This window comes from Protopterus annectens, chromosome 8.part0 (genome assembly GCF_019279795.1).
Source record: "Protopterus annectens isolate FY-2018-M chromosome 8.part0, PAN1.0, whole genome shotgun sequence".
NCBI lineage: Eukaryota > Metazoa > Chordata > Ceratodontiformes > Protopteridae > Protopterus > Protopterus annectens.
In genome coordinates this window covers 43403268-43424033 of record NC_056741.1, presented here as the reverse complement: position 1 = coordinate 43424033, position 20766 = coordinate 43403268, and the positions used below count along the sequence as shown (strand labels likewise).

General features: G+C 42.7%; 1 protein-coding gene across 1 annotated transcript in view; it reads left to right on the top strand.

Moving 5' to 3' along the window:
- Window positions 1-20766, top strand: part of MLF2 (myeloid leukemia factor 2) — a gene marked incomplete in the record, with an annotated part of 514405 nt that overhangs the window by 286445 nt on the left and 207194 nt on the right. Inside the window, 2 exon segments of the mRNA XM_044079594.1 lie at window positions 4093-4224; window positions 5502-5661. Of these exon segments, the coding sequence (XP_043935529.1) occupies window positions 4093-4224; window positions 5502-5661 (292 nt within the window).

Here is a 20766-nt window from a genome sequence, read left to right as displayed (position 1 = left end):
CTTTAATTTTCCTTCTTCTCTTACGGTAGTCTGCTGAAGTTTGGGTCGGGACCCTGTTCCTATCTCTTCTTTGAGTAGGTAATGTTGGCCTATAGGATAATAGGATTCTTGGTCCCTGCACAGGAAAGACTTGATGGCACAGGCCAATGATTCATAGATTCATAGATTAGTAGTAGGCTAACTGCCCTCATGGACCATTTTAAGCCTAGCCAATTACCCCCTATGAGAATCAAACCCTGCACCTTGTGCTTCTAAGGTAAACACCTTAACCATTACGCCACCCTCCCACCCGTGACTCTCTTATGTCACAGATGTCCTACTTGTATCTCTCCGGAAGAAGGTAAATTTCCGTGGTATTCAGACCAGACACCGACTTCTGCAGGTAAACATTCTCAGTACTGTGTACTACAACAGTGTTCGACTCAACACCTACAGTTATGGTAACTTTTTGACGTAGCTGTACTTTAATTTCTTTGTGGCACATGTTTTCAGAAGATGTTCTGCATATTTGGGGGATGCTAGAAAACCTAATACAAGGAAGTCGTTTTTCTAAGTGAAGAAGGTTCTTGCCTATAGTACTTTTAACAGAGACCAAGAATTGAATTCTGCCTAGGTGTTGCTAGTTTTCACTTGACTGCCAGACCTCTACAGAACAGACCCATCACTGGCCTGACTGTTTCAACCTTATCAGGACGTGTAGTGATGCTTAGCACTTCCAGTTTACCATTCCCTTAAACGGGTGATGCATTTTACACCACCAAAAACATAAAACTATTCCAACATTGGACCTAAATCTTGTTTTGAAACAGCTCACCTTGCCTGCTTTTCTGCTAGCAGCTTCCTTTCCCCCCCCCACACTTGTCTTGGACTGCTGCTTTATTGGTTGCACTAATTCTGCTAGAAGGTTGAGTTGTAGGCCCAGTATATAGAGCCCTTTCTAATTATTACAAGAACAGCTAAGGACTAACCCTTCCTTCATGCCTTAGTTGGTGACTGCACGAGGCTGTTCACCTCCATGCGTTTTTTCCTTCATCCCTGTGTAGGGGAGGTAGTCATACACTCACTAGATGCACATGCACAGGCACCTGAGGTCTTAATTGGATAGAACAAAGCACATCAGGAAGTCCTAGTTTTGTTCATAATGTTTGTTAAAGGCAGGGAAGGATAAGTAATTTTGCACACAGACCACAGCATGGATAGACTATTGCATCTGTTTTGGTTACACCTTTCATTGTTCTGGGCCATGAGACCAGTCTACAAGGTCCATCACAGCAACCAACCCCTATGGGGGGGGGGTCATTACACAGTCTGTACTGAAAATTGCAACTTGGCTTTCTGCAACCACTTTTCCAAACACTATTACCCGAGCATTGCTGCTTGGGCAGGTTCCAGTGATTCCTCCAAGATGGGCTGTTCTCTGGCATCTTGTGCCTTGTATTAGATATCTCTAGCCAAGGCAAATAAGGTCAGAGCATGGCACCATGTGATAGAGAGAGATACAGATATATAAATAGAGAGAGATGTATATAGATTTATATATAATAAAATATATAGATATATAAAGGTGTGTGTGTATGTGTACACACATATATGTAGATATACACATAGATATAGATATATAGAAATAGAGATAGATATAGCTAATGATAGATATAGCTAATGATAGATATAGCTAATGATAGATATAGCTAATGATATAGCGAGAGATGGATATAGCGAGAGCGAGCAGCGAGAGATGCAGAAAAAACAAATTTCACTAAGATCGAACTTCGTAACACAAAAGCATTCAAAAAGGATTAAAGGGAAAACACCAGCAACTCTTGTATTATTTAGCACTTTTGTCTTCAATATCAAGGCCTCAGAATGGCGTGTTTCATTAATACAAGCAACTATTTTAACATTGTTTAAATACATTACTTCAAGTAGTTTATTTAAATTGATACAATAGTTCATATCCAATAATAATGTAACAACAGCAGTCTTGCAAGGTGCTGTGTGCATCTTCATTATCATTAAAAAGGTAGATCATTTAACCAGGAGAGGTGCCATATGAGTTCTGTAGTGTGTGCATACCGGGGTCATGTGCAACAGCTATATTTGGAACAGAAACTTGGAAAGAAGCCTGAGGTATCGTGTGCAAAGTGGGGTCGTGTGCAAAAAAAAAAAAAAAAAAAAAACTTTATCTTTATAAGACCCAGTCAGATCGCATTTCTATACTTTGATACTATATGACATACTTCTGATGAAATCAAGTTAACTCGCATTTCAGTACTTTCAATCTCTGTACCATTTTAAGGCACATTTGATGTTTAGGCTTCCATTAAGACCTGGGCTGACATCTTCTCTTAAGTTCGATCTGCCATGTTAGCTCCCGGACTTGCAAGAGCGTGTCCACTTCTCCTATGAACTTAGCTATTCATTCTAATGCTGTAAACTTAAAGCCTGTAAGTTCAGGCTGAGTGTGCGATGTTTAGCTAAGACATTCAAACTGTCCTGTTTGCGGATTGCTGCGGTGTGTTTTTATGCGGTCACTTAGTTTTCTGTTCGTTTTGCCTATATTAAAACTTTCACAGCGTACAAAAATAGCGCAGTAAACCACATTTTTGTTGTTGCAGTCAAAAGTGGTCATGAAATTGGACAGTTTTATTGCAGTGCAGGAAAGAGATGTTGCCCTTTCGTAGAAAAACACAGGCCACACATTTGCCACAGTCATACATCCCAGGGTCTGTTGCTGTTCCTTCCTGTGGGGATGGGCATTTGTTTTTCTCAAATGAACATCCTAGGGAAGAGGTTTGTTTGAAGCAAAACTTCGGGGCTGCCCCAAGTACAGTTGTTAAGCCTCTCTCTCCCTCGAGGATGTCCCAATTGTTCATAAGGACTCCTTTAATTCTGAACATGTCAGTGGACATAGGGGGAAAGTCGCCACCCAGTCCCTTTTGTTCGGTCTGTTCATTGATCTTGCTGTGAAGCCAGTTTCCAGGATCAGTGGATACCTGGAGTGCCTGTGCTGTAAAACCTCTTGGAAGAGTGATCTGGGTATTTGCGTTCTAAAAATAAATTTCAAAGGTAGATTCCTTCTGTCAAGAAAATCTCATCTGTGTAAATGAGTCTGGAAAGCCGAATAAACTGCCCCTTCACAATGTTCTTTTTCATGAATTGTAGGTGTTGACTGCTGAACTCCAAATAATTATTCCTAAAGGTGGGCTTGCGGTAAATACTGGAGTCGAACTGGCCACTTTCCGGGTCTATTGTAAGGTGGATGTCTAGAAACTGGGTTGCCGTACCTTTGTCTCACTGTGAGGGTTAGGAAGTCCAGACTGTGGAAGAGGGTTTCTAGGAAGCTGTGTGTATATAGATATATAGATATATATGTGTATATATAGATATATATACACACACACACACACACACACCTATATATATATATATATATATATATATATATATATATATATATATATATATATAAAATTTAGAGAGAGAGAGTGAAATATAGGTATATATATATATATATATATATATATATATATATCTCCTGAGATCTGAATGCCAGGCTTGGAATGGTCAGAAAAGAGCCGAGCAAGTTTGTCCAACTGCCTGTGTCCTCTGAAGGCAGGGATCTGTTATGACAAATTCCTAACTCAGCGCTTCCCCTTTGGTTTTGATTCTTTTAGCACCATTTTGTTGTTGATGGGCCAATACCTGCAGTTCTGTGTAATGATGTGTCAGTATTCATCATATAATTTACCTTTTAGGGTACCCTTGGCATTTGGTTTAGAATTCCTTAAGTGTGTGTTTGTGTTCATAAAAGTTGTTACTCTGTTGTCATTGTCATTTTAATTTTCCAGAATAAAAAGTGACCTCTATAACAAAATCACATTGAGTGTATTCATAAGTTGCTAATCATTAATTACAACTTTCATTTTCTAGAACAAAAAGCTAATTATAGAGCTACTGTTGCTGTATGTAAGCTTCTCTCTTCATTGCCCCATTGGCATTGATGGGTATTGCTTTGTAAAGCATTTTGCTACAATGTATACATGGAAATAGGTGCATCAGACTGACTTTTTCCTGTCTCTTTATCTGCTGTAGGATCAAATGACTAACACAAGTCCAAATTGCCAAACCTTTTCCTCTTCTACTGTCATCTCCTACTCCAATATGGGGACCGGTACCCCAAAAGTTTATCAGGAGACATCTCATTTGAGGACAGCTCCAGGTGGGGTAAGTATTTCTTCATGAAAGTATTTATTCTGAACTCTGAATTTCCTTTGTATAGTGACAAAACACTGATTATGGGACTATGAAACCTAACCATGCACCCCATATTGCATTTAGAAGTAGAATATGAAGAGAGTTTCAGTACCTTTTGAAGGGGGAAAAAGGCCCCCACTTGTTTCATTAAGGAACTAGTTTTTTTGGTACATCTTTACAAGTGCAAACACTTGCGTTCTGTAGTATTTGCACTAATTCTTTGGCTGTTTAGTGAGTATTCTGAAGTTCTGGCTGCAGAAGCATGTATATATAAGAAAGTATTCATTTGGGCTGGATAATCAAAATAAGTATCTGACTGTCCTACAGAAGAGTGTGGGGAATTCTGTTTGATCAAACTGCATCTCCATCAGCAGTGTATTATGGGGGAACTAGCTGGATATAAAGTCTTTTCTCTCTTACACGCTTGTGTTGCACTTGTATCAGAACTTTAATCCATTCACCTGGAGTAGGGACAGAACCCACAACCTTTTTGTCATCGGAAGGAGTAGTAGTCATCAAAGTGGAGTGCTACTGAGCAAGTCTGACACACTCCATGTGATGCACACCTTGTGTAAGCTGTTGTACGTGGAAATGGCTGTACGTTTTGTGGTGACAAATATATTGCGCAATCTCTGAATTAATGAATTTATAGTGATGGTCGTCAGTAAGGTACGCAGCCTAGGTGGAGTAGCCCCCATATAGTTATCAGCAGTCAGTTTACTTTAGGTCACAGCAGTACCAAATTTCCTACCAGTTTATTCATGATCTGTGGAAATGCTTTAACCTCAGTCCTTAACAGAATTGTTAATGGCTGTCATGTTTCATTGACTTATGCATTTATTTTTGTTAAATGATTGTGAAACTTGGGACTGGAGTTAGGTTGTAAATTCACTGTGCAGTCCCTCCTGGTTTTGTTTTCTTTTTTTGCACACCCAAGTAGAGCTACAGCGGTCATTGCAGCACAGTGCATGCATCAAATGCAAATGCTTCCAAACCCCTGTGCTGAAGTAGTATCTCATTCTTTCCAGTGTTTTCTTACTAGTTTAAATCTACTTCAGTCAGAATTGTAGTATAAATGTCTTTTTTGAGACAAAAAAAGTCTGTGTTGTACATGAATATCATCAAATTTAGGTATCTATCCAATTTGTTCTTCAGCATGTCCTTTGTTCTATGTTTAATTACTGCATTTTGTACTAGCATTGCTTTTTACTTCATTTTGTACTAGCATTGCTTTTTACTTTTTTCAGATACGCGAGACACGAAGGGCAATGAGGGACTCTGAGAGTGGCATTGAGCGTTTTGCAGTTGGCCACCACATTGGTGAACGGGGACACGTTATGGAGCGTGCACGAAATCACCGCACTGGGGACCATGAAGAGCGTCAGGATTTCATCAACTTGGATGAAAGTAAGAGGGCACCTTTGAGAAATTAATCTTTGGTGCTCCCAAAAAACTTTTTTATACAGCATAAAAGTAACTATAAGTAACAAAAAATGCTGCCAAGTCATGGCAAAGAGCTGATGAACACAGATAGCTGTGTGGTAATTTAAGTGCTTTTGTTCATTTTATGAAGAGCAAGCCACTTCTTTTTTCCAAGAGTGTATAAAAAGTCAGGGAAAGTTAAGAATGGCAATTTCAGGTCATTGTGTAAAAAAAACATTACGCCTATATAGATGTAACCGCGTGTTTGTGGTTCGATAATATACATCAGATTTAATTTGATTTTATTCACTTCTTAACCAGTTAAGTCCTCTGAAGAGGCGACTTAAGTGACGTGCTCAGCATCTCCGCTTGCTGCATTGCAAAAGGAGGAAAATGACTCTGACACTTGGAGGATGACGAGCATTCATTCATCGGTAGGTACTAGGCTATCGGCCCAAGTGCCGAAGTAAGCCTAGCCAGCAAGGTTCCCTGGCTTACCCCACCCAAGAAAGTTATTTTCCTGTGCCCCTGTTGAGCAGAGCCACAGAAGTGATCCCTGGGGTGTATTTCCTGTTTTCCCATCCAATCATCAAGATTTTTCTTGAGAGCTAATGAGGAGCTTTGTTTGATATAGATAGTTAGAGTGTGGGAAGTCTCTGGGACAGGAATCTATCCCTCCAGCATGTTCTCTTTGTTGTGATGACAAGGTTTAGGTCCCTAGAGCATGTAGCTCGGAGGGATTGGGATTTCTTTAGGTGTAGCATGTCCAACAGCTCTCGGTTTGACATAGTATATGTTAGGCAGAGATCACCTCGGAGTAGGCGATATGCTACGGAGTACAGCTGGAGTTTTTTGAGACGGTCAGTGTAGGGCATCTGTTTGAGGCCAGTAATCCTTTTTGTGAAGTACTTCTGTGGCCTTTCCAGCTGCTGCAGATGTCTTGTGAGGTACATCTCAAAAGGGGCGTTGTACTCTATAAAGGGTCTAATGAGTGTCGAGTAGAGGGGAACAATGACCTCTTTTCCTGGATGATAACCCTTTTATGATGAGGTGTGCCACATGGAAGGATTTCCTGACTACTGTGGTGATGTGATTATCAAAGGAGAGACTACTGTCCACCTAGGTCCCAAGGTCTCTTATCACACATTCGTCATTAAATGGACTGCTGCCTATGTGGTAGTTCATGTGTGCAGAGTTTTTGCCAAAGAGGACGACAATGCACTTTTTTGTAATTGAGCTTGAGGCCATGGCTCTGACACCAGGCATCGGTCTCAGTGAGGCCCTTCTGTAGGATGTTCACATCATTTGGGGATTGTACTATGGTTCCTAGTTTGCAGTCATCTGCGAAATCCATTAGCCAAAGGCCTTCTATGTTATCCTGTACTTCAGAGAAGTAGATGCCAAGCAGAGAGGTCCCAGGACTGAACCCTGTGGTACTCTACTTGTCACTAGTTTGAAATCAGATTCGGAGCCTGCAACTTTTACAGTGTGGGTTCTGTCAGTAAGCCAGTTGGTAGCCCGTCTTGTGATGTACAGATTTATACCTAGTTTAGTGAGTTTAGCTATAATTCTAGAATAGGGGATGGTGTTGAAAGCCTTGGCGAGGTCAAGATAGGCTGTGTGAACCCCCTTACCCTCGTCTACGGCTTTGGTGACTGCTTCAAAGAAGTTCATCAGGTTCAGGAGGCATGATCTGCCTTTCACAAACCCAAACTGGGTAGGCTGCAGAGTTTGGAGGTTACCAATGTCTTTGTTTAGGAGTTCCATGATACATTCCATGGCCTTACAGACCAGGCTTCTCAGGCTAATAGGGCGATAGTTCCCAGGATCTGAAGTTCATGTAAAACGCAGCCTGGGATTTCGTCCGGTCCCATGGATGCTTTGTTTTTGGCTTTAGAGAGTGCAGCTTTTACCTGCATAGTTGTGATTACAGGGACTCTGCATTCTTCCTGTATAGATATGAGCCCCTTATGGGGTGGGGTAAAGTTAGCACTGAACCTGTCTGCCAGGATGTTGGCAATATCAGTTGGTTCTGTAATTTTCATGCCGTTGTGCTGTAACTCAGAGCAGATCTGGGTGTTGCCATTGAGATTCTTGACTTTGCTATAGAATGCTTTGTGATTGTCCCTAGAATCCGTGGCAATTTTGTGTTTGTAGCTAGCTTGGAGGATCTTGTAAGGGATCTCAGCTTCTTACTAAGGCTGACCAGGGAGCTCCTCCACTCATGGGATTTTACTCTTTTGCAAAAGTTTCTTCCTTCTGTTGTAGAGTTTGTTTATGGCAGGTGACCACTAGATTGGCTTCCTTTTTTTTGGAGGATAGCGTCTTGGTTCTGATGTCCTTCAAGGATGCATCTGCAGTCATAACAAATGGGTTGTCCTGTCGTCAGGCAGCCCTTCGGTCGGCCGGATTCCAAAGTCTGGGTCCGGCTTCGGCTGATGTCGCACTTTACCCGACGTCATCTCTGCTGGTCTTCGGGTATAAAGGCATCAGCCGACGCCATTTTCCTCCGTCTTTCTTGCCGCGTGGCGCCCGAAGCAGAAGCTGTTCACAAGTGCCGGTCGGTCAGATCCAGAGATTACTACTACCGAATACTACTTCGAAGACTTCTAAAAGCTAAGTACCCGTTGGGGACTCTTTCTTGCCTCAGCCGATGTCAGAAAAAGTCAATAACTGTTTAACTTGTGGGAAACAAATACCTCATAAAGATTTCCACTCTTACTGCCTGCCTTGCTTAGGCCCAGACCACGACGTAGCAGCCTGTTCGGCCTGTGCTTCCTTCAACCGGCGAGCGCTTAGGCGTCTGTCGGAGTTTGCTGAACAGTTTTTCGCTCAGATTTTGCTTACATTATGCCGTCGGATCCTCCGACTACCCAAATTGTTAAAAAACGCAAAGAAAAAGACCGACACTCGCAGTCCGCGGTTTCGGCCGAAACCACGGTTACGCAAGCCCCGAGTGTCTCGGTTTCGGCCGAAACCGAGAAAGCCGGTCAATCTTCAGCCGAATCCATGACTACTACTGAGGCTCCTGCTACCTTAGTTGAATCGGCCTCGGAAGTTTTGCCTACTACTGTGGTTCCTAGTGATTTATCAGACACCATCCCTTTGGATGTCTCTACCCCAGCACGTGGTGCTGCTAGATCTCCTGCAGCCATGTCTATTAAGGCCTTTGCCAGGGCTAAAGCAGCCAAAACTGTTAAATCAGTGCCTGTTAAGCCCCCTTCACACAGGCCCACTTCTAGTTCTCAAATGCTTACTCTGGCAGAGGATTTAATATCCTTAATTAGAGGATCCCAATCTCACCCAGACAGGGCCTCTCAGCCCCAGAAAGAGATCTAGGGCAGAGCCCCCCGAGCCAGTGTCCTCTGATGATTCTGCAGATGACTCAGACATTACAGACCAGCCAGAGGCTCCTTTTTCTACTTATGAAGATTCAGATGCTGAAGAATCCATTCCATCTGCCTCTCCACCAGAGGAATTTTCCTTTGGGGAAACCTTACATGCCATGAGAGAACAATTCCAATGGCAGGGACAAGATTTCTCAGATTCAAGAAAAGGCTTAGGACATTTCTGCACTTACCACAACATAGGCCCTTAGCTATACCTCCAGTACTGCCTGTTGTGGATGATGCATTTAATGATGTTTGCACCGCTCCTGATACTTTACCTCCAGCCCCTGCCAAACCAGATAGATTTTACAGGGTGCCAGACACTCATCACCACCTATACAAGGCCCCACTTGCAGATCCTGAGACTATATCCCAGGGGCCTAAGGCAGTAGCCTCGACCTCAGCAAAAAACCCTATTCCTTCTGAAAGGGAATCCAGGTCCTTAGAGAGATGGGGGAAAAAAGTTTACACCTCTGCTACTCTCTCAGCTAGAGCTTTAAACTGTCAGTTTCATATGATCCAATACCAAGAGTTTATGCTTGATCAGTTAACTAAGAAGCTGTCCTCTGATGACTCCTTAGATAAGAAATATGTTTTAGAAATGGTAAATAACATCCAACAGGTTAGTAACCATTCTTTAAAATGTGGCTATGATGCACTGGAGGCTTCATTTAGATCAGCCATGACCGGCACAGTGATAAGAAGGCATGCATGGTTGAAAGAACAGGCCTTGCTGGATCATGTTAAAGCAAAGCTGTTAGATGCTCCTATGGATAAGACCAGTCTATTTGGTACACCTGCTCAGCAAGTAATGAAGAAAATGGAAGAGAAGGCAAAATCTGTACAAACAGTTAAGGACTTCTTACAGGTTCAGCCCCCAAGGTTTAGCAGGAACTGGCCTGCCAAAAATTGGTCCTTTCCAGACTCCTCAAAATCTCAGAGGCAGGAATAGGCGCTCTAGAGGCAGAAATCAATCCAGAGGAGGTGCCTACAGAGGGCGACAGTGGCAAGGCAATAACCGAGGCACAGACACAACCACTGCCACTACAACAGGACAATCACAGTGACTTGGCTCTGACACGCCTACCAGGGAGCAAATAGCAGCACCTTTAGGCGGAAAGTTAGCCATATTTTCAAAAAATTGGCACTATATCACAAAAGACAAGTGGATTTTGCAAACCATAGACCAAGGCTACAGGTTCCACTTCCACACCTTACCAGTAAAAAGAGGAATGCCAAACCTACCTCCAAATCGAAAAACAGAAGCTCTAATGCAGATAGCGGAATTAACAAAGATGAGAGCTGTGGAAAGAGTACCTATAACAGAACAGGGCAAAGGATTCTACTCCAGACTCTTCCTAGTACCAAGGAAAGAGAAAAGTTGGAGACCTATTCTCGACCTGTCCATCTTAAACACATACATCATTGTCCCAAAATTCAAAATGCTGACCCTACAGCAACTTCTTCCCATGCTGGGCAAGGAGTGTTGGCTGGTAACTCTAGATCTCAAGGAGGCATACCTGCACGTCCCCATACGACCAAATTGCAGAAGATACCTCAGATTTCTTGCAGGATCAGAGCATTATCAATTCTCAGCATTGCCCTTTGGCTTATCTACTGCGCCCAGAGTATTCACAAAATGCCTGGCATCAGTAATCGCTCACTGCAGGCTACAGGGAATCCAAATTTATCCATACCTGGGCGACTGCCTGTTACAAGCGGACAACAAAAGCAAGCTGACAACAGATTTACAAAGAGTCATTTGCTTACTACAAGCCCTGGGATACACACTCAATTTACAAAAGTCAAGACTGATACCATCCCAAACAAGAACATTCTTGGGTGCGGAATTGGACACAGTAAAACAAATGGCATTCCTAACGGCAGAAAAACAAAAACAACTCCCTCTTTACTTCTTGGCATTAACAAAGCAGAACAAACTAACAGCAAGAAAAGTACTGCAGGCCTTGGGCTTCATGGCATCATGCATAATCTTGGTCCCACATGCCAGACTGCATATGAGAAAGCTACAGTGGTACCTAAAGAATTTATGGTCTCAACACAGGCACAGCTTAGAAACCGAAATCCCACTAATCCCATGCCTGAAACAGGAGTTCCTATGGTGGGCTCAAGCATGCCAGTCAAACCCAGGCTTACCCTTCCACAACTTTCAAGCAAGCCAAACCATCACAACAGACGCCTCAGACCTAGGCTGGGGGCGCACATGTTGGACAAATGCATACAAGGATTGTGGACTCAAGACCAGCTGCACCTGCACATAAACCAAAAAGAAATGCTGGCAGTAAAACTAGCAATCCAGAAATTCAGACCATTCCTCAAAGAAGGCCATTTAATGATAAGGACAGACAACACCACAGTCATGTGGTACATCAACAAACAGGGAGGCACTCATTCATACCCACTATGCAGAATGACTCTGGACCTTTGGAATATGGCTCTGAGCTACAACATCCAGTTACAGGCAATATTTGTGCCGGAAAAGAAAACACCCTAGCAGACATGTTAAGCAGAACCACCTCGGATGCTCACGAATGGATGCTACACCCGGACATCTTCAAGGCCATCACAAAGAAATGGGAATGCCACAAATAGACCTATTCGCATCCCCACTCAATCACCAGCTGAAAAAATTCTGCACAAGGACATACCACCCACTTGCATGGAAGGTGGACTCTCTATCCTTCAGTTGGAAAGGCCTGACAGCATATGCATTTCCACCTCTTCCTTTGATGCACAAGGTACTACTGAAAATCAGAGAGGGCCCAAGGATAATCCTGATAGCTCGAATTGGCCAAGACAACACTGGTATCCATTGCTGAGGAGCATGTCTCGGGGAGAATGTGGTCAATACCCTGATGCCTTTGATGTTAACTCAGAACAACTACAACATCATGCACCCAAACCTAAAAACCTTGCAACTGACTGCCTGGAACATCACATAGCAGCATCTAACCCACACCTATCCCAAAGGGTTAAAGACATTATCCTTGAAGCACGCAGACCTTCAACAAGAAGGAACTATGCAGGAAAATGGAAAAGGTTTGTCATTTGGAGTGCTGAAAGAGGAAAATATGTGTCGAACATAGATATTGCTAACATCCTGGAGTACTTGGCAGAGCCTCTACATACAGGCCTGTCCTATTCCTCCATCAATATACATGCATCAGCTATTTCAGCAGAGTACAGCTTCGATCCACCTGTCTTTTCGCATCCTCTACTCAGGCAGTTCCTCAGAGGGATCAAGAATGTAAAACCTCCTAGGAAACCACCATTGCCAGCATGGGACTTGAACTTTGTGCTAGAAAAATTAACACTCCCTCCATTTGAACCAGCAGCAACAGCAGATCTTCAACACCTATCATGGAAAACTGCTTTCCTACTGGCAATTACTTCAGCAAGGAGGGTTTCGGAACTACAGGCCTTAATGGCAGTACAACCCTTCCTAATCTTCCATCAAGATAGGGTGTCCATGAGAACTAATCCTACATTTATGCCTAAGGTGGTATCCAAAGTGTCTTTAAACCAGGCAATCCACCTACCTACCTTCTTTCCCAACCCACAGAACAGGGGGGAAAGACTGCTGCATACCTTGGATGTACATAGACAGTTACGCTACTACCTGGACAGAACCAAAGGTGGTAGAAAAACTGACCAGCTTTTAGTAGCCTATGCAACAGGAAGGGAAGGAAAAGCAATTTCCAAACAGACAATCTCTAAATGGATAGGAAATTGCATAAGATTCTGTTACTCCTACCATGGAAAACCAATTCCACAGAACATAAAACCTCATTCTACAAGGGCAACAGCCACTACCACAGCTTTCTTACGAGGAGTGGCAACCAAGGACATTATTGAGGTGGCTACTTGGACCTCCGTGCATACATTTGCCAAGCATTATAATCTACCTCTATACTCTAGATCCCGAGCAGGGTTTGCCACTGCTGTACTGCAAGGGATCCTAACTACACCATAATTCTTTCTTCCTCCACCCCTAGTTTGGCTATGGTATTCTACCCATTTGTTATGACTGCAGATGCATCCTTGAAGGACATAGTACAGTTTTCTACCTACCATAAATGTAGATGTCCGAACAGGATAGCATCTGCAGTCAGGATTACCCACCCTCCTTCCCCTCTGTGGTACTCCTAGGGTATTTACCCTTCTAATAGCTAGCTGGGGGGGAGTCTCTTATGGTGTATTTGTTTGTATATATGTACATACATGCTTATTTTTTGTGTTTGCCTTCTACTTTTCTGGAAACATTGGCATTTATCCAAAATTTAGCTTTCCAAGAGGGCAACTGGCATCTGGGGCAAGAAACACTGAGGAAAATGGCGTCGGCTGATGCCTTTATACCCGAAGACCAGCAGAGATGACGTCGGGTGAAGTGCGACATCAGCCGAAGCCGGACCGAGACTTTGGAATCCGGCCGACCGAAGGGCTGCCTGACGACAGGACAACCCATTTGTTATGACTGCAGATGCTATCCTGTTCGGACATCTACATTTATGGTAGGTACAAAACTGTACTTTTGGGATACCACGATCCATGCACTTGTGTAAGTGCTTATAGAGTGCATTTTGTGTAGGATTCAGCATTCCTAACTGTATTGTCCATCTGCATGAGTGTCATAAAGTTCACCACTTCTGTCTTAAGCGTGAAGTTGGCTTTGGAGAAATTTTTTACCATGGTTTCCTTAATGGAGGCGCGATGTGGATTTCTAGGGTGATTAGCTTATGGTCGGATCTGACCAATGAGGAGTTGACTTCAGGTTTGGAACACCAGTCACTCATGTTGGTAATGACTAGGTTTAGGATATTGTTGCCCCTAGGGGGGGGGTGTGGATAAGTTGTTCCAGGGCATTAGAATTTATGAATTCCAGAAAGCATTGAGCGAAGGAGTTGGTACATGAATAGTTTTCCCAGTTAATGGAAAGGGTAGTTGAAATTGCCCATTATTAGGGTGTTTGGTTGAACCCTAATATTTTCCAGTATATCAAGAAAAGAGGAGTGGGAATCCAGGGGCATGGTGGGGATCTGTAGCAAGCTACAATTTGGATTGCAGTTTTGTCCAGAGTTAGTTGCACTTGGATAACCTCAGATGAATTATGCTGAGCAACTAGCCTGGAGGTGTGGATATCCTTAATGAATATAGACACACCTCCGCGTTTGGTGTTCCGGTTCAGGTCAGGTGGCCGAAAAGAGGAGTGCCTCGAGGGAGTGCACTTTGAGGTTTAGACTTCTAGCATTGAGTAAGTTACCCTCAGATTTTGCTTGCTTGTTCCTGTTACGTTGGGGAATCTTTCATTTGAACCTTGCCTAAAAAGGCACTGGCAAGAGCCTAAGCCAGTATCCAGAATCCCAAGGGTGACAGGTGCAGGCCATGTCTGGCAAAGCATCATGGTCTGTCGATCATGTCATCCCAGGCAGACAGATACTGGATCCCCTTAGAATGACACCATAAGCTTAGCCAGTTGTTGAAGTCAGTCATTTTATTCTTGTACTGTGTTTATAATTCTGGGTGATGGCAGGATGCTACTCTGGGTTAGGGTCATACCTGCCTGGGCTACAACATCCGAGAGCTCCTCCATGTCTCTCTTCATGTAGTCCAGGGAGGTACGTCTCAGGTGATTCACACCAACATGGACAATGACAGAGACATATTTGTATTGTGTTGTGACCTGAGTGCATGGATTGTGGTGGATCCTGGCACCCGACAGCTGACAGTAACCTTCTCCTTGTTTAGCCTGATGAGTGGGACATCAGTGTGCCTGACGAGTCACCTATGACTAGTGTGTTGGGTACGTTGTTTTGCCTTATGGGCTGTGGTTGAGTGGCACACTGGGTCTGTGGGTTTTGTGTCATTTGGGTGGTTTTGAGGGGGGTGGAGGTTGCTTGCGTTTCTGTTTTGGAAGTCTCTCTCTCTTGCTTTAGCAGATTATTATTGAGAGCCTCCGCAAATGTATGTGTTTCTATGTCTGGATTTTGGTGGTGTAGGTTTAGTGGGACTATGTGAGGAGTGTGGCGTGGTGCAAGTGTTTACCTTCTTCTCCTGACTGTTGAACCTTAAGGATAGTAAAATGAGCAGTTGAGTTAAAGTGAGCTTTGTATACCATCCCAAAGATAGAATTAAGCCTTCTTTCAAGTATTTGTGTAGTACTTCGTTTAACAGAATGTCTTGTGCAGCAACAAAGGTTAGAGTAGCTAAAAAAAAATTAATGCTTGATATAATTATAGTACTTGGCTTAAATTAGATTTACTTCAGTTTCACCAATTTAAAATCTATTTGTGAACTGCTTGTTTTAAATTTCCTCCTCTAATTAAAGTAACATCAGTAGTATTTTAAGATTTAAATTTGTCCTTTGACTGAGTGAGAGACTGGCATTACACATTTTTTTTTATCCAGAGAAAAGTGTCACTTGTTATAGAAGATGCATGCAAGAGCTCAAGAAGCTGGGCAGAATCAAAAGCTTTTCATTTAAATCTGTTGGTGTAGGTGGTGGTAAATTCCTTTATAAGGGAATGTAGTCCCTGTGTTTATTTTCCTCTTTTTTGGCCTGAAGTTTCAGAAAGACTGGATTTGTTTTTTCTTCTGCTTTGAGAAGTGACATGACACTGTCCATCTTGCACTGATCCCCGAGAGAGAGAGGCTTCATGTTGCGTTTCCAGTCCCGCTGTTCGGGTACAATGTTGTCTGCTGCATGCTGATTTTGCGATCATATTCTACTTGTTTATGATGTTAAATTGCTGAATGCTTGACCATTTATTTGTTTCACCTTGGATTTGCTGGTTGACGACACCTTCAAGTCAGTAGTTGCTCTGATGGCTTCTTTCATAGCAGACATGCCGTGACTCCAATGTATTCTTTCTTTTGGGGACTTTAGGACTGAACTGTTGCTTCTTTCAAAGAATAGTTGTTTGTGAGAGATGAGGAAGTATTGGGATCCCCTCAGAATGATTTCTGTCAGTATAATGCAGAGGTTTGGCAATGCTGCTATGTCAGACCCATCAGTGAATACAGCGTCCACTTTAGTATGTTGAAATTGAAGCATATTGCTCAGCTAGAAAGGCCCCAAAGATACCTTGCAGAGAAAATTATAGGTCTTAAATCCATCAGCTATTCCAGTAGGTTAACATAACTTTCCTTATACCTGATAGCTTACAGGCTGTTAGTGCAGTCTGCATCTTACATTTCAAGCAGTGAAAGGCCATTGGAAGTGTTCAGAAGTTCCTAGACAAGATGGTTGCCCAAGGTCCATAACTTAGCTTGCTATCCCATTACTCCATTTCCAAGACAATAGGTTTCTTTGCAAAACCAGTGTATGTCCTTCTTGTATAACTGTTGCAGTATTCTTCCCTAAAGGGGGATCCCAACATCCGGCCAGTATGCCAAAGCCTTAGGTTTTTCAGGGTATTGTATGTCACACGGATACTCCCCACTCATGGCGTAGAGCATAAAGGTGGCATACATACCTCAGAACTTCTTGCCACCAGTCCAAAAGCCATCTTCAGTAGTCAGTCTGAGCACTCCTTCCTTTGTGCTGATTACTGTCATTTTCAGATTTTAGCCCCATTGGGGTTTTCTTACCCCTTTTTGTTTGTGAGCTCACATGTCATACATAAAGGAAAGATGTCAGCGTGGGAGAAAGATTCCCCATAAGGACAGTCAGCGTGGGAGGCAGATTCCCCATAAGAACAGTCACAGGCAGTGTCTTTTTTGCTTGAGTGCTTTGACAAAATTTACATGCTCGATTTGTTAGGCATTTGTCCCAAAGACCCTTTGTAGTAATCTCTCCTCTTTTGTCTGTCTACCTGATGAGCCAACATCTTAAGTTATTGGCGCAGGGTGCCATGGAGGAATCGTCCTGCCCCTGAGGGTCAGCTGTCTGCCAAGAATACCAAAACAGTTAAGTTGGGTTCGGCTGTTATACCACCTCCACTGGATGTCTCTCAAGGCTGGAGAAAGCCTAGAGGAGTATCTGGTTGTTCTGTCGGATTCTTCTGCTTTGAATGTGATTGAGGCCAGCATGGATCTGGCTTCTTGCATGTTCTGAGAGGTTCTGCAGATGTGTGTTGTGGATGCTGGGGGGAGGGGGGCACGTGATCATTTCTGAGGAACTGAGGGGTGTTCTGCTTATTCTTGTTTGGGAGGAGATTTCCCCATTATTGAGTATCCAGAGTCTGAACCTTGTAAGTTGTTTAGAGCCGACATCCCTGTGAAGAAGCAGAAAACTAAGCACATCTCCCCTGCTCCCAAAGATTCCCCAGTGTGAATGTCAGAATTTTACACTTGCACTTGTGGCCTTGAAGCCTCTCCAGGGAGTTTGTCCCTGTGCCCCCCCACTTGGTCCTCTACCCACTTAAGAGGCCTAGGGAGCAGGACTCTTCTAATGAAGACTTGGACTCTGGGGAAGTGTCCTTGGCATACTCCTGTTGGAATCCTTCTCCATTTGACTTTATTTCTGAGGAGGAAGATTCCATTAGTCCAAATTCTCCCTTTCAGGAACTTTTTTTTTTTTCGGGGTTGGGGGGGGGGATACTATCGCTCATATGATGGAATTCTTTAAATTGGACTATTCTCAGGTTTCTGACATTCAGAAAAGGTATTATGAAGTCCTCCAGATGGAGTCCTCTGAGTCCTCTGCTGTTCCACTGGTCCTGGCTGCCCCATTGGACACTTTTTTTTCAGCAGCTTATGAGGCCCTTAAAGAGTCTGACAGGTTTTATAAGGTAGCTGATAAATGTAAGTTTCTCTACAAATGTCCCTCTGCTGACACATCTGTTGCGTCCTTTTCTGACTAACCTAAGCTCTTGTTTTCTACTAAATTGCTACCTTCTGACAAGGGCGTTAGGGTCGTAGAATGGCTAGGCAAAAAGGTATATAGTGCTGCTGCCCTGGCCTTTCGGGCCATTATCAGACCCATTTGATCAGGTATGTGTTAGTTCTTCTTTCTCAGGCCTGTCAGGTTATGTCTGGCCTTCCTGATTTCTGAGGGGAAGGTTTTGGCCCTGTCTTTGTTAGACTGCTCTCCCCAAGTGGCTCACCATTCTATTAAATGTAGTTATGCTGCAGCTGATACTTTTGGCTCTGTGTTGAGACACTACATTTGGATTTGCCTCCAGTCTTTGTCTGATTATATTAAGGCTAAGATGCTCTCCTTAGTAGTAAAAAAATCTATTTGGTTCTGTAGCTGCTGAGCTTTTTTAAGTCCCTGCAAGACGAGGGCAAGACCTTGCAGAAACTGAGGAAGATATTAGTTTCTCATATCCTAAATTTCAGTGGAATTATCCCAGACAAGCCAAGTTCTGTCTGTCTGGTCCCTTTATCTCTTATTCTTTCCCTGTCCCTTCCCAACTGGTTAAGGATCATTTGGGATTCTTGGGTTCTGTCCATCATTTGTCAGGGATGCTTCATGGTGTGGAAATTCCTTCCTCCTTTTCTGGGCATTCCCCAACCTCTTCAGGAACAGCTTTCTTTCTTTCTGGATGTACTTAGTCTTTTTGCCCCAAGGCACCATCCAAGTACTTCCCACTCCCCAGGAGGGGAAGGAGTTTTGTTCCAGACTGTTTTTGGTTCCCAGGAAAGAAGGCATCTGGAGGCCCATTTATGGACCTTTCTCAGCTCAGCACCTTTCTGAAGACCCGTTCTTTTTGGATGTTGTCCCTCCATACTCTCTACTTCCTCTGGCTTTTCCTGGTCTATTTGGTTCTCAGTGATGCTTATCTTTAGACTTCAAAGGTGGATGCACATTGAGTAACAGCTTAATTTCAGCTCTTCCAGTGTGAAAACACTCAGAGCCAGTAAACTTGTATTTTGGGGTATATTTCAGTAACTTGCTAGTAAGTGCATTACCTGGATGCCAGCAAAAAAAGAAACTCCGAGAACCTCAAAGAAAATCATTCACAAAAGGTGAGGAAAAATGCTTGCTGGGAAGAATTCTGCAGCTGTTCTGCAAAAAGCAAGACCTGTCTTTCAGTAACCTAGAGGGAAAAAATGAGTTAAATGTACTCAGAGCTGATTAAAATAAACGAAACACTGGTGAAGTATATCAACTCAAACAAAAAGCTAGAAAAAAATGGAAGAAGCTTTGAGCAGATATTGAGATGAGGTGATAAAACTGCAAAAATCAGAGTCTGAAATGAAGAAAAGGCTGGCTGAATATGAGACTGCTCAAGAAGAGATGTTTCAAAAAAATAATAGAAGACTGAGCACGTAGGGAAAACCTGATATTTTCTGCTGTCCCCAAGAAGCTGTCAGGAACAGACCATTTATTTTTATGAAAGCACAAATAAAAATCTGGACTGGTATTTCATAGCAGGAGTTAATTAAAAGGGCACATCACGTGTATGCTCCAAACCTGGCCATGAGAATCCAACCTGGACCTTTTAAGAGCAAAGATCCAATCCTACCAGCAGAAGGAGTTGATTCTGACAAAACTGTGGCAGAAGGACAAAGTACTAAAAGTGGGAGACTGAGTGTGTTTATGGAAAATGATTACTCACTGTACACCAGGCAGAAGAGGAATACATTTATTCCACTAACTGAGGAATGTCGAGAAGCAAGCATGAGATTCAAACTGCCATACCCACCTATCTTTAGAATGTTCTTTCCTAGGGGGACAATCATTTTTGATGCTGTACATGCTGAGGAGGAAATATAAAAGTTTGTCCAACAAAGTGAGCTGAGAAATGGTCTAATTTCTTTATCTGCTGGTAATAAAGACCACACAGAGGCTGTGGCAGTGAAACCTTTTCCAGTGTTTCAATGGAAAATGCTCTTGGCAGAAAAAAAGCACAAGAGTTTATTAGAAGAACAGAGTACATTGGAAATGAAGCAAATACTGGATTTGGGAGATGGAGATAAACCAGAATAAAACCAGCAATTTGGAAATTGACAAATTTGGGATAAGAAAGCATTAATTATATTTGAAAATCAGAACAAGAAAACCTGGAAATGTTGGACTGTGACTCTGTTAAACTTGTAGGCGACTCTAAAGGGTATGCCCTACTTTGTGTCATTAATGTTTGGAAGAACACTTGGGGGGGGGGACTGAGAACTGTAAGTAAACAAAATTTTGCTTTTAACAGTACTGTTATATTGCATGATGTAATCTGCATAACGTTCTCAGTTACTTTCAAGTGCAAGGTGCATACTTAAAGTAAACAGGTGTCCCTGTGTTTTTCCTTCTCTTTCTCCTTGTTCAGTTTTAATAAATGTAGGCACTGCAGTGTTAAAATAATGTCTGGTCAAAAGAGTATGGTATAAGAAAGCTAGATATGTTTTTTTTTCATTTTTGCATAGGGGGATGACTGGATTAAGACCCTTAGCTTGATCTGCTAACAGGTTTTAAGACAAAGCAAATAAAGAATATTGAATATAGTAAAGCTTTTCTCTAGTAAGTAAATGTTTCTACAAGCATCTCTGTCTCCATGGAGACATGAGAACCAGATATAATCTGATAAAGAGCAATAAAAGCAGAATACTTATTTCTTTCAATGGCTAGGAGATGAATTTTTCTGAAAGTTATCAAGTGTTTTCCCAGTCTGGGAGAACAATAAAGAGAAGACAAAGTCAGACAGCACCTAGTAGAAGCACAGGCTGTACTATGCATCTTAGTATGGCGAACCTTCCTTTTAGGTTAACCCAAGTCTGAGTGTGGCTTTCAGTTTTTGGACAATTG